The 13,605-nt window shown below is 35.7% G+C and overlaps 1 protein-coding gene across 3 annotated transcripts in view; it reads right to left on the reverse strand.

Moving 5' to 3' along the window:
* The window catches only part of SLC25A12 (solute carrier family 25 member 12), a 161,142-nt gene that overhangs the window by 43,967 nt on the left and 103,570 nt on the right, over nucleotides 1-13,605 (reverse strand). For 2 of the 3 annotated variants that reach the window (XM_019727429.2, XM_019727430.2), the window contains exons 4-5: nucleotides 11,895-12,010; nucleotides 3,682-3,821 (exon numbers count right to left, since the gene is read on the reverse strand). In XM_019727429.2, coding sequence (XP_019582988.1) covers nucleotides 3,682-3,821; nucleotides 11,895-12,010 — 256 coding nt within the window. Of the gene's footprint in view, nucleotides 1-3,681; nucleotides 3,822-7,246; nucleotides 7,351-11,894; nucleotides 12,011-13,605 lie in introns of those variants that run through there. The other variant, XM_019727431.2, reaches the window with a different exon arrangement.

The following is a 13,605-nucleotide window of genomic DNA, read 5'->3' on the forward strand; positions in this document are numbered from 1 at the left end:
TCTCAGTTTATGTAGTATAATTAAAACGTCAGGGTAGAGTACTTCAGTAAATGCAAGGGAACCAATGATGAAAGCAAGCCACCTTTGGAGAAATCTTTTTGAAAAACCACCAGTTTCAGCTCTCCAATGCATAATATTTTCAACTTTTCAAGTCTGAGCACTTGTAAGGTCAGTCAGGTGGGCACTAACAGTGCAAGTATTAGAACAAGCACTGGGTTCTACAAATACCCACATCTAAGAGATACAGTTTTCAAACTGTAATCACCCTAATGAAAAAAACAATACTCTGGGCTTATAAAAGATAAAATCAGTCAAGATACTTTAAAAAGATACGTCATCTAAAAAGATAGATAGTCTAATAAATAATTGTTCAAATAAATCTGCTTCTGGATCGAAAGAGTAGGTAGGCGAACTGAGGGACATGGTAAAGAAAGGAAGTTATGCTAACGCTAAAGATGATCTCCCGCTTTTGGAAATGCATTTTATCTAACTATGAGATGAAAACATCAGAGCTTCATTAATAGTATGGCTTTGGATGAGACTGAACTAGTACATTTAACTCTGCTGTGTTCCAAAACTCCACTCTTCACTAAAATCACATTAAAGGGAAAAAAATAAAAAAAATAAAAACTCAAAGATGAAGAGAACAGAAAAGGAGAGGATAGCAACTACATATTTAAGATTGGATAGCAGAAGAACAAGTGAAATCTGACTTTGTAGAACCGAAAAACAAGAGTAGAGACAGCCAAAAAGCGATTCAATGGACATGACAGAACACCTAAAAGACTCAGAAATTATCTGGAAGTGACAGTGAAGGTGGAGTTGAAAACAGGAGGCTTAGGTGGCAGTCTGTTTAAGAGGCAGTTTATTACCTGCCTTACTACACCTTAGCTGGACCTCTGCTCTTTCCCAAACTTGTCAGAAGACTAGAAGTTCACTGCCTGGAAAGTTTAACAGAGGATCTCTAGAATAGAGAAGACCAGGCATAGTTGAAAAGAGGTACCTAAATGAAAATCCATCTCCACCGAATGTTGAGAACTCCAACTCTCTTGTCTTACTCAGCAACCAAATGTCAAAATCCAGACCTAATATTCCAGATACGAGGCCAGATAATTTTTTCTGATTTCCCCAATCCAAAAGAAAAGACCTAACCATACAGTCATTAGAGGGTCACCAACACTAGCCCAGCCAGAGAACTTTATAGTAAGGTCCAGAGTTAATCAGTCCTACCATGAACCCAAAGCTTCCAGGAAGCCTCAATCTTATATGAGATGGGGATCGAGGACCATCAGACACGAGAAAAGCCACTCACAGGAAGAACAGAGACTCAAAAAAAGAGAAAGAAAGGAATTTGGAGGAAACATACTTTGCAGAGAAAATAAAATTAGAAAAACAAACAAAAAACCCTGTCTTTATTATCTGTGGAGAAGTGAGACAAATAGTGCATCCACAAAAGAAGAACAGTATGCTATTTTTAAAAAAGAAATATTCAGAAAACCAAAAGAGCTCCTGAAAATTAGAACTATGATAAAAATAAAAAAACTGAATAGAAGGTTCAGAAGGTAAAAAAGAGGGAAAAGAAAACTAAGGGATCATACATTTAATATATTTACTAGTTCTAGAAAGAAAGAAAATAGGAATAAATAAGAAAAGTAATAATATTTTCAAGAACTAAAGAACATGTTTTCAAATTAAAAGAACCCATTAAATGTCCAGTACAATGAATAAAATAAACTCACACCAAGGAATATCATCATGAAATTTCAAAACACTGAAGAAAAGAAAAAAATCATAAAACTCTCCAGAGTGAAAAAGTTTCAAAGCAGAATCCAGAATGAGAATGGCACTGGAGTTTTCAGTGGCAACAATGGAAGCTAGAAATCAAGAGAAATGTTTTCAAAATTAGAAGGAAAATTAATTCCTACTAGAATTCTATACGCAGCCAAGCTAAGTGTAATAATAAAACAGGGGTTTTCATATATGAAAAGTCTCACACAAAAAAAATTACTTATTTTCTTAGGAAGCCCCTGCAGGAAATAAACCATGACAAAGGAAGAGATGAAATCCAGCAAATGGGAAACTCAACATAACAGAAAGACAAATGGATTTCCCAGGACGAAGGTAAAAGGAGACCACAGAGTGACAGCTATGCAACAAGTACAAATCCAGCCTCCAATCATGAAGCAAAAAAGTTAAACAGCAAATTACCACATGAACCAGCAATTCAACTCCTAGGGATATACTGGAAAGATTTGAAAACAGGTGTTCAAACAAATACTTGTATACCAGTATTCATAGCAGCACTATTCACAATAACCAAAAGGTGAGAACAACCCAGTCAGTGTTCATCAACTAATGAATGGATAGACAAAATATGGTATATGCATACAATAGAATATTATTCAGCCATAAAAAAGAAATGAAGTACTAATACATGGTACAAAATGGATAATCCTTAAAAACCTTATGCTAAACGAAAAACAGTCAGACACAAAACGTCCTATTATATAATTAATTCCACTTACAGTTGACCTTTGAATAATGAAGGGGTTGAGGGCACTGACATAGTCGAAAATCTGTTTATAATTTTTCACGCACCCAAAACTTAACTATTAGCCTGCTGTAGATAAGAAGCCTTACCCATAACATAAACAGTCAATTAACACATAATTTGTATGTCATATGTATTATATACTGTAGTCTTACAATAAGGTAAGCTAGAGAAAATGTCATTAAGAAAATCATAATGAAGAGAAAATTCATTTATAGTATGTAAGTATTTACTGAAAAAAAACCATGTATAAGTGGACCTGGGCAGTTCAAATCCATGTTGTTCAGGGTCAGCTGTATATGAAATATCCAAAATAGGTCAATCCAGAGAGACAGAAATTAGACTGATGGTTGCCAGGGATTAGGGAGAGAAAGGAAAGGGGAATGACAGTTTAATGGATACAGGGTTTTCTTTTGTGGTGATGAAAAGGTTTTGGAATTAGAGGTGGTAGTTATACACCATGAATGTACTAAATGCCACAGATTGTGCACTTTTACATGGTTACTTTTATGTTAAGTGAACTTTACCTCAATTTTTTAAAGAGAGAAGGCTCCTAGAGAACTCTAAGAAGATGAAATTGACAGAATACCTAATGTGTTTAAGCATATCAAAATAAGATTTTAACAACTGGGCAAAGTTTGAGAATGAATTACTTCACTATATAGAAAACTAGACAAATAAGAAAAACTAGAAACTCTAAGAAAAATAATCACTTTAGTCATGCGTAATGTTTATAAAATTAGTAATTCAAATATGATATTGATCTAGGCAGATCGTGACATAATTATAAAGGGTGGGGACAGACAATTCTAAGTCTGTGGTAGAGAGGGAGAGGTGAAAGAAGTAGTTCCCAATCTTCCATAGTTCAAATTCAATAAAAAATATCTAAAAGTGAAAAATTAAAAAGTAGAAGTGCCAGCATAAGTTTATTATGTAAAACTATGGAAGTAAACACTGAAAGAAACAATTATAAAAGTTTTAAGAAGTTGCCTCTGGGAGTAGGACATGAAAAATGGAGGTAAAATGCCACAGGGGGTTGCTAGGTTTTCTAATAAACTTGGTAAAACCAGAAGGGAAGGAGGTGGAGGAGGAATGGTATATATTTACACCAGTTATAAAAACAAACTCACCTGGAGAAACTGTGTGAATTCTGTGTAGTTAAGATGCTTCTTTCGATTATGCCCAAAATGCAGTCGGATAAATTCACAGTCCCAGTTAAAAGGGATATGATGATGAATAATTGTCTGTCCAAAAATTTCTTTGACATTTTCTTAAAAGGGAAAACAAAAATACATAAATTATATCTGAAATAAGTAGCTCAGTCCACTGCAATGTTCCTACAGAAAGAAATTAAGAGAAATTTTAAAAGTCAATATTATCTGCTTCTATTAAGATTAGCTGCAAAATTTTTGTGCCCAGAAACCCATGCACAGGAACACAATTGATACAAAATATAATTTTACACTTAAGATTGTGTGCCATTACATATAAGGCCACGAGATTCTTAATTTCTCTTGATTTAATTTTAATTAGGAAGTGATTTATATCTCACACTATGAAAGCCTGCTACTTTGCATTCCAGTGTAAAATCAATAGTGTTTTCCCGGTTCCTCAAGGAGTCGAATTAAGCCCTTTATCAGAAGCATGAATACCTAAATTACAGGATAATGCAATATTTGTCATACTAAGTATGGTTTGATTGAGGCTTGATTATTACATTCACACTAGCCTGAATATGTCTATTGAAGAAAGGTATAAGAAATACTACCAAAAGCATATCATTAGCTCAGCAGCAAGCACCTTATTAAAAGCTTCTGATATTATCAAAAATATGGTCTTGACACAAAGCTTCAAAATCCTCATAAAAACCATGATTATTAGTCTCAACTATTAAAATATTTTAAGATAAGTGAAATTAGTGATTCACTTTTAAATAAAGAAGAACTAAACACAGTACACTAACTTTTAGATAAGAACCAGTCACACTGTGTATACAACCAAAACCCTCTGACAGCTTGTCTTCATGCACTGACCATGTCATTCACTTTCTTACACAGGTCTACACTTACTATGAAAGTCAATTCACAAATGACTGGTACTTCAACAAGCATAGACTAGATAGACGAATTTAGAAGCTCATGCCAAAAAAAAAAAAAATCATTAACAAAGTTAAGAAAGCAGGAAGCCTGTTTACTGACGTCTTAAGAACAAAATTATTTTCAAATTTAAGCCAATTATATTAGTGAAAGGGTTTTACCATCAATTGCTATCAATTATACTAGAGAATTAGCAAATACAAGTGTAGGTAATGTTTCATAAGCTCCAACTATGCTATTTTCTCTAATTTCTGCAAATTCTTTAAATAAGATACAGATCTTGTATTGTAAATGATTTAATGGATTCCCTTTAGTTTTACATACCTTTTTTCTTGATAAAAGCATTGCTATGGGAGGGGGCAGAGAGGGGGTATGGTGTAAGAATCCTGAACTGGATGCCCTACCAGTCTGGACTCTATATAAACAGCTCTGAATAGGTCACAACAATCAGTAACTTGAAAGAAGGCATTGGATGTCACTGGGGAGATGGGATTCTCATCTTTCCTTTCAAATGGAATGTAGCATTTATTTCTTGCCTAAGTAGCAACAGTATTTCAGAATTTTCAATCATATCAAATTATTTCCACCTTCCATAAACATAAATTAAATATATAGGTTTTTGTTTCTAAAAGCAAATAATTAGCTCAATAGCAATTCATGGAATCCTGCTTCTAACCAACACAAAAAATTACCCTTAAATCTATATGAAACTTCAAGAAGTTGTAACATATGTTAAAGTTCACAAGATAATTTAATAATGGTTGCAATAAAATATTTAGAGCTAAAAATATTATGGCAGATCAGTGATGATATTTTAGGATCCCGCTAATTAATTGGCTGCTTCTATTCCCAAACTAATTAATTTGATTTCTTATTTTTAAGGTCTACCAAAGTGTGAAATTAAGGAAATGAAGAAATTAATGGAAAGCAGAACAGGATAAGTTAAATTACTACATATATTTAAGTAATATTAAGATTAACTACTAAAGGGAATAAGTTATTTTGTGATCATCTTTATTTTAAAGGTCACAATTCCCAAAACTCAACTATTCGATAAGAAATGTACATATTGCTACTTTGATAAGTTTTATATAATGGTGGAATAAAACTGAATTCCTTTTATATGATCAGAAAATATCAGAATCTCGAGTGCTAAACTATATCAAATAATTCAGAAGCTTTCAAACTGAAAATTTAATTATGAAAATTGTTTCCTAGTATCACAAAAAGGACACTCATAAACCAAAATTACAATTTATAATTTACACTCAGAAAAATAGCTCTATAGTAAAAACTTAACTAAAAGCATATTTTGTAAACTTCCTGAAAACTTCTAAATAAGATCTTAAACTATCTCTGAGACAATTAAAATGATGGCCTTAATTACTCATAGTAATCTCCTCAAATATTGCAGTGTCATTTCCATATAGGACACTTATGTTCTATAGGAGTTTGAACATAGGAGTTTGAACTTCTCCTATTTCTCCTAAAGTGGTCACTTGACACCTTTGTATATGGTTTTATTATGACCACTATTATGTGCTGTGGTTTATTAACTACTAGACAGTTTTAATTATTTTAGCCATGTCACAGTCTACAACTACATTACCAGGACTAACAAAATTTCAAACCCACTTTGGCACCTCTTGATGTATTCCACTTCCCTTCTGTTATTATTTCCACTACCAACAGCCTAAGGCTAATTCAGGAAACTTACACAAATAATTATTACAACTATTGTTTTGAAGTGTAATTCTTAATTACTTTACTTTTACCGGGATGTGCTTATCAAAAGACAAAAGCTCTGGAACTGAGGAACTCATACTTGTGTGAGGCAAAAGCTGATAGCAAGCCGCTGATGTTCTTCTTATCTTACCTGATTTCATCAGGTTCTGCATGACATGAAAAGGGAACACTGATAACGTTAAATGAACCCAATATATCTAACTGAAACTGCATAGCAAGTTTCCCCCCAGAGAGAATCCCGTCTTTCCAGTGGCAAACAAGGATCTTGAGCTCTAAACAGCACTTCATGGAGGCTCTTTCAGTAGCCATAGTTCTGGCCTGGGTGAAAGGGATATGACAGGCACATCTTATTGGCAAGATCAGGATCTAGTGTTCTAGACTAGGTTGGCATTGCTAAGGGGAATAGGAATCCATTCGTTTTCTGACATATAGAAAACAACAGACCACTTTTTCACTTCCTGCAGAGTATGGGCTTATGAAAGAGATGGTTTCTAGTTGCTTTGAAAAGGGAATTGGGGCCAGATAAAAGTAGCCTGTCTTTACGATGTCTTTGCTCAAGGGAGAGGAGCACAATGATTTGTCAGGAGCACAGTAATGGTGACAACTGTGATTAAGTAAAAATGTTCACAGATGTATAACATTAGTCAGTTTAGTTGTATCAGTCACTTATGATGACTGGACTAGATGAAATATACATTGAAGCATATATATTATGTAAATATGTCTTAACAGAGGTTTTAATTTCCCCAGCAGCCCACACTGTGTTTCCCCATCTCATCCACCCTCGTCCCTCCCCTGGTCCTTATGGGAGCTTCCTACTGGTCTTGTTCACCTTTCTGCAGTACAAAATTACCTCTGACCGGGGCTGGCACTCTTCTCCAAGACTGCCGCCATGCCTGTTCCATGAATGAGCCTGGAAGGAGCTGCTGTACCAACGGTGTGGCCAGAGAACTCCTCCTGTAGGTATACAAGCCATCAGCCCTGTGACACAGCCCACCTACCATCAGCCCAACGACATCCTGATTCCAAGGATTTCAGCCCAGCAGGAGCCACTGCTTCCAACTTACAGGCTTGAGACCAAACATTTTTATTGTCAGGGGAAAAAAGTCCTCAACAGCTGAGTTTCACCTGCACAGTTCTTAAAGTGAAGTCAGAGAGGCTTTTAGAAGGACTCCAACCATGAACAAGGAATATCCTTGTGTATAACTGAACAAAAACAATGGCGAGACTTGTGGAAGTAAAGAGTTTTTCAGTGAAGGAAAACTTGGGGGGAAAGAGGAACAACTCAGAGACCAAAAAGGAAAACAAATAACAACAAAAATAAAGATCAGCAGGAACTTGCAGAAGAAGTCCCAACCAACATAGCACGTAGACTCAGTCCCAAACCTCTGGTTGTACTTCCAGGGGGGCCATTAGTTTCCTGGGTGATCTCTGTTTTTCAGGGGGAAAATATTTCTATTAAACCCTTACCTACCTCCAGAAGGGACTACTGTACAATCAGTCAACAGAGTAGTCCTGTGCCAAATATATGGAAAGGTCCATTTCTCAGGAAAGGTTAATTTACATTTAAAGAGCATCTATTACCATAGAAGCTACATGCTTTAACAGTCTATCACCAAATGGCATAAAAACTATTATCACTATGTCCTTTTTTTAGCTCAAACTCTAATAGCCTTGAGTTTTTTAGCCTCAAATTCTAATATGATCGTCTCTGTGATATCTGAAAGGAGTCTCAAAAATTCTTCCTGATTTAATTTGAACGTCCAGGTGAGGCTCCAATTCTTACCAGATTAAAGCAGATATTTACTACCATTACAATTTCATAGTTTTCCATGTCTATAGCCACTGAGAGAGGGCACAACGTTTTCATATCTAGACTTCCATCTCCTGAACTTTTTAATAATAGCAGTGGTTATTCCTAAACCACCCCAATCTATTCTCCCTTTTAGGAGGAAAGAGTCTATTTCAGAGGCACAAATGAAACACATTTTTATTTGCTGTACATATTGATGATCAAAGACAGGACAAACTCAAAAGGAATTCCTGCTTTTTGAAGGTTCTACAGTCACAGGATGAAGACATGCCCTTAGAAAAATTCACTTTGAAGAGTCCTTACTCCTAGGCAAACACAATGTTGATGAGATTTTAATAGAAAACTTAGAATGTGTAACATGTTTTATATTCATTTATTAGTTAATAGATAAGAGTTTGGGTGTTGTTTTGGTGGTGTTGTTTTTTTAATGATTACATCTTTGTTAAAACAATAGGTTTTTATTTTTTTTAATTTAGTGCAAAGGCATGGCAGCTATTGACAACACAATGTAGTATAATCGGTTATCCAGGTTACCTCAACCTAATTCTATCAAGCAGAATATCCAGTACGCTAGTGGATAATAGTGAGACCAAGGCAAGTTTATACTGCATCTAACACACCAGTCATGCAATAGTCTCTACAAAGCTCATGCCACCAGGCTCATGCTTGTAACAGGTATACAAGCCATTAAGTAATTATCCACAGCATGCATTAGAAGTTTGATTAAAGGAACATCAAAGAGGAAACAATTAACTAATGGTTTTATTCACTCTTTTAAAAGCTCTAGAACCCTCTCCTGAGCTTGCACATTCTGAAATGGATTACCAAGTTCTCAAAGGAAGTCCTTTCTCCCAGAGAGGAGGCATCTCTAACAATAAAAGAAACTTGCCCAACACTCAAGTAAATGTTGTTCAATATTGCTACTTATATAAATACTTCCAAGATGCACACAATATAAGTATACAATTTGATGTGTATAGAAAGCATATCTAAAAAACAAAAGCATAGATGAGAACAATATATACAAGCACACAGAACATCACCATCACAGTCCATGAGAGATACCGGGGCACACGCCTTTCCCCACTCCATTACACCTTGCAGCCAATATTCTCTCCCACCTTTCTCTCCTGATGTGCACAAGAGAAAACTATTCTTTAAATAAGCTCCAAACTAGAAAACATAAGACCATTTGGTGAAAAGGATGTAAAGCTAGAATGGATCTAAAATTTCCTTTCATTTAAATATGTGTCTATAAACACATAAGCACAATTCATTTTATTAAGTGGGTACAAACATGAAAACTGACCTTTATTACAGATCCAAAAATCCTATAAAAATAAACTCCAAGTTAATTATTTCCTTATGTTGAAATTCTGTCATCTTGAATACAGCCTGAAATGAGTGGGCCTTAGAAATCTTATTAAATGGCATGTAGCAGTTTCAATGCTTTTCCTCTTTTCTTAAGAACAGGAAATTAAACTTTCTCTTCTTCATCATAATTATCTCCATTTTAGTAAGAAAATGTGTCTAAATGGATCCTCAATACTAGGAAGGCAGCGCAGGAAGGGAAATGGTCAAAGGCCCCAGGAAGTAGGTGAGCACCATCAAGAGAACCATCCAGTTGACCAGGGACTCCAGGAACAATGTCAAAAGGGGGTTCGGCTTGATCTTATTCCGTAAGAATCTCCCTATGTCTAGATTGGAAGAAGAATGAAAGGATTCTGTAGGGTTTGTGTGTTCTTCAGTTCATACCAGGTACTATAAGAACTAACATTGATTTGCTTTGCTTTCAATCCTAATTATATTTTCTTAAACTCCTAACTCATAAATCATAGTCTGAAGGAAAAACAAAAGATCGATAAAACGCTAAAGTTGGGATCAAATAACTACAAGCTTTCATTTGCATGAAATACTAAGGTGTGTATAAACCACTCCGCTACTTCCTACACTCACTTTAATATACTCATCAACCATGGCACGAGTCTCTATTGTTAGTGTGTTCGATGAACTGACTTGAGTGACTTGTTTTTAAAACTGGAAATTAGGGAAAGCAATCAAATGGAGGAGACACAAAGAACCAGCATATCCAGGTAGGAGGTACAAAATAAATTACACTTTGGTTTTAGGGAAATCTAATTCTTAAACAGATTCGTGATAGAAACACAGATGTACTGTCATTCATGTAAATATTTGCACTATTTCCCAAGCATTTCTGCACCATATTTGAGCATGGGTGATACCTACTGAAAAGAGAAAATGCAGCACTATTAGTTGGACAGGGTTAATGCTGAATGATGAGATGTAAAGGTTTTCTGCTTTAAACTACAGGACCTAGGTGTTTTTGAGAAAAGTCAACATGCTTTAGGAGGGAGAATGACCAGAGCTTGCTCCAATGCAGGAACAATGCCAATATAGGCACAGAAACCTAAAGCACTGTGCATAGGTCTTTATTTGGGGAAATCTTCTTATACGGAGGACAACTGGATCAATGGGCAGAGGGAAGGAAACAATCGATGTCAAGCTAGAAAACGTGCCCATTACGATAGATCATAGCGAAGACACCACTGTTCCTTCCGAACACCTGTACTTTCTCACTATTCTCACCACGACATTGACACTTCTTCCTTTGGGTTGAACTATGACAGTTTCTTTCATAACCAACTCTAGAGTGAATAAATATTCAGTGCTGTGGCTCAAGAAAAACCTGACTTGCACGAGTTTCTCTACCACCGGTTGATGCCAATTCACACCATAAATGGGGCCCAGGTTCACTTTTACAAGATGGAAAAGTTCTGCAAATCTGTTTCACAGCAACGTGAACATACGCAACACTGCTCAACTGTACACTTAAAAATGGTTTAGACGGTAAGGGTTATGTGTTGTGCTGTGTTACAACAATTTAAAAATTCCAAATATTTAAAAAAAAAGATGAGGGCTCAAGGTCCTTGAAAACACTACATTGTTTTTATTGAAAAGCCTGTTGCAGGAAAATATTACCTGATACTTTTACTAAACAGACTAATTTCTGCAAATAAGTGTCCTGAAAAACTAATACATGACTACAAATACAAATCCTACTTTATGTGCTTGTCAGACACTGACAATGAGCTAACAGATTATGTGCCTACCAAAGGATTTAAAACAATTTCTACATCCAACTCAAATGGCAATTTTAATATTCTAGCCTTGTTTCCTAAAACCAAAAATCTAAAATGGGGGTTCAGAGAATACTAACTCTTCTTGCCTTAACTCTCTCCTTCAGTTCCACTCTTGGTGTTAAAACGACACAGTAGCAGTTTTCCAAAGACACTACAGAGAAGCTCTGAACTCCCTACCCAAAAAATCCCTTAAAGAATGAGATGATTCCACGTTGTTCATGAAGAACTTTGTCCAGGCTGGCCCAGAATGAGTAAACTCACACCACCTATTTTAGGAATGTGCGAGTGGCAGCGATTCAGCGAGCGGATGCACAGCACCCCTAGCTGCCTTCATTTTTGGTGAATAGTTCAATGCTTTGAAGAAAATACAACCATTTTATGTGTAAATCCCTTTATGAAAGTAACACTTCACTTATTGGCTAGCTCCTAAACAAACAGCAATCTATATGGTTACAAGATTTAGCAAATAAAAATGGAACCAGCCTCACTAACTTCACTTATCACTTATAATCTTTTTTTTTCCTTACCAAATGTCACCTCTCCATTTCCACTCTTGTCAAACAATTGGAAAGCCACTATGAACATGGAATCTGGAGCACATAAAACAGATTCAAAGGCCAAAAACTCTTGATAGGAGATCAACCTAGAATAAAATATAAAATGTTACTGTATGATTAAGAAAGGGAAAAACATCAGGCATTAAACCTACCTTTACTGTATGACCAGTGGCTCAGGGTACCACATCATTGATAAAGGGAAGTTTCTCTTTATAGAGGTATTCCAGATAATAAAGAAAGAGAGAAGGAATGATAGAATTAGAATATCATCCTTTTGTGAACCCCTCACAAATTAATGGACCTGGGCAATAATCAATAGCCCCTAACATCACAAAAGAGAGAGAACTAAACCAAAAATAATTGAACCTGAATCTGAACGAGTCTGCAGATCAGAGTTTCTCCACCTTGGCACTCACTCAGTAGTGCCATGTGAAGCTGGGCGATGCTTTGCGGTGGAGGCCTGCTGCGCACTGGCTGGTGGTTGGCAGTATCCCTGGCCTCTACCCACTAGATGCCAATGGCTCCCACCACGTTGAGAATTACTACTTTAGATGCAATCAACAATTTGCAGAAAATACAAAGGACAAAGGAACATGTTGAACGTCACCACAGGAACACAATCAGCAAAAATGCAGACTGCAGGAAACTACAGGGCGAGCATTCTGTGGCTGAAAAAAACACTTTTAAAGAAGGTATGTTGGAGAATCTCCTGAAAAACCTAAGAGATACAGCAATTAATTATAAGATACAGATCTGATTTGGATTCTGGTTCAAGTAAAGCAAAAACAAATTTAGTTCATAAGAAAATTCAGGAAATGAAAATACTGATGTAACAAAACCACTAGATGATATTAAGAAATCAATCTTAATGTTTTTGAGAAGTTTCTGTTTTGTTTTGGGTAACATTTCTTATTTTTTAGAGGTACACACTGAGATATTTACAGGTGAAATATGTCGTCTGGAATTTGCTTCAAAATAATCTAGGGAATGAGTGGAATAAATGAAATAAATGTAATAACTTTAATAATTATTATAACAATAATTATTAAATGTGGGTAGAAAGTATATTGAATTCACCACACTATTCTGTTTTATGTATATTTGAAATGTCAATAATAAAATTTTTAAAGGAAAAATTTCAAAACAGAAAGAGGGGAAACTAAAGCTTATTGAGTCCTACAATACTCAGGGTTGTGAAATTAGCCAGGAGCCAAAATTATAGTGAAATTGCCTTCAATGATTTTATGGAGCTGCTATATGCTAATTTAGAGTCATCATCCATAGCAAGTTTTCTGCAAAGATTCCATAGCATGTTGATGCTATTGGCAAGTTACCGGTACTCGCATTATAAAAAGCTGTATATATACCCTATATCCGAGCTAAAGGAATAGACCCACAGAATCTGACCTTTGCATAACTTCCCCTTGCTCTCTGAACTCTAGGCCACACTCATTCTTAGCTCCTAGAAAAATCCAGGAACCTTCCACTCAGTGCCATCACTAAGCAATTTATTTTCCTTGGAATGGTCCCACCATCTCCAAATTTTTGCCCATTTAATTTGCACCCAATCTTTAAGCTCAGCTTAAATATCATTTCCTCAAGACAACCAACTAAGAGTCCCCAGATGACTTCACATTCCTTCAAACCCTAACAGCAGCCCCTTTTTAGTACCCCTTGCAAA

This window comes from Rhinolophus sinicus, linkage group LG01 (assembly GCF_036562045.2).
Source record: "Rhinolophus sinicus isolate RSC01 linkage group LG01, ASM3656204v1, whole genome shotgun sequence".
NCBI lineage: Eukaryota > Metazoa > Chordata > Mammalia > Chiroptera > Rhinolophidae > Rhinolophus > Rhinolophus sinicus.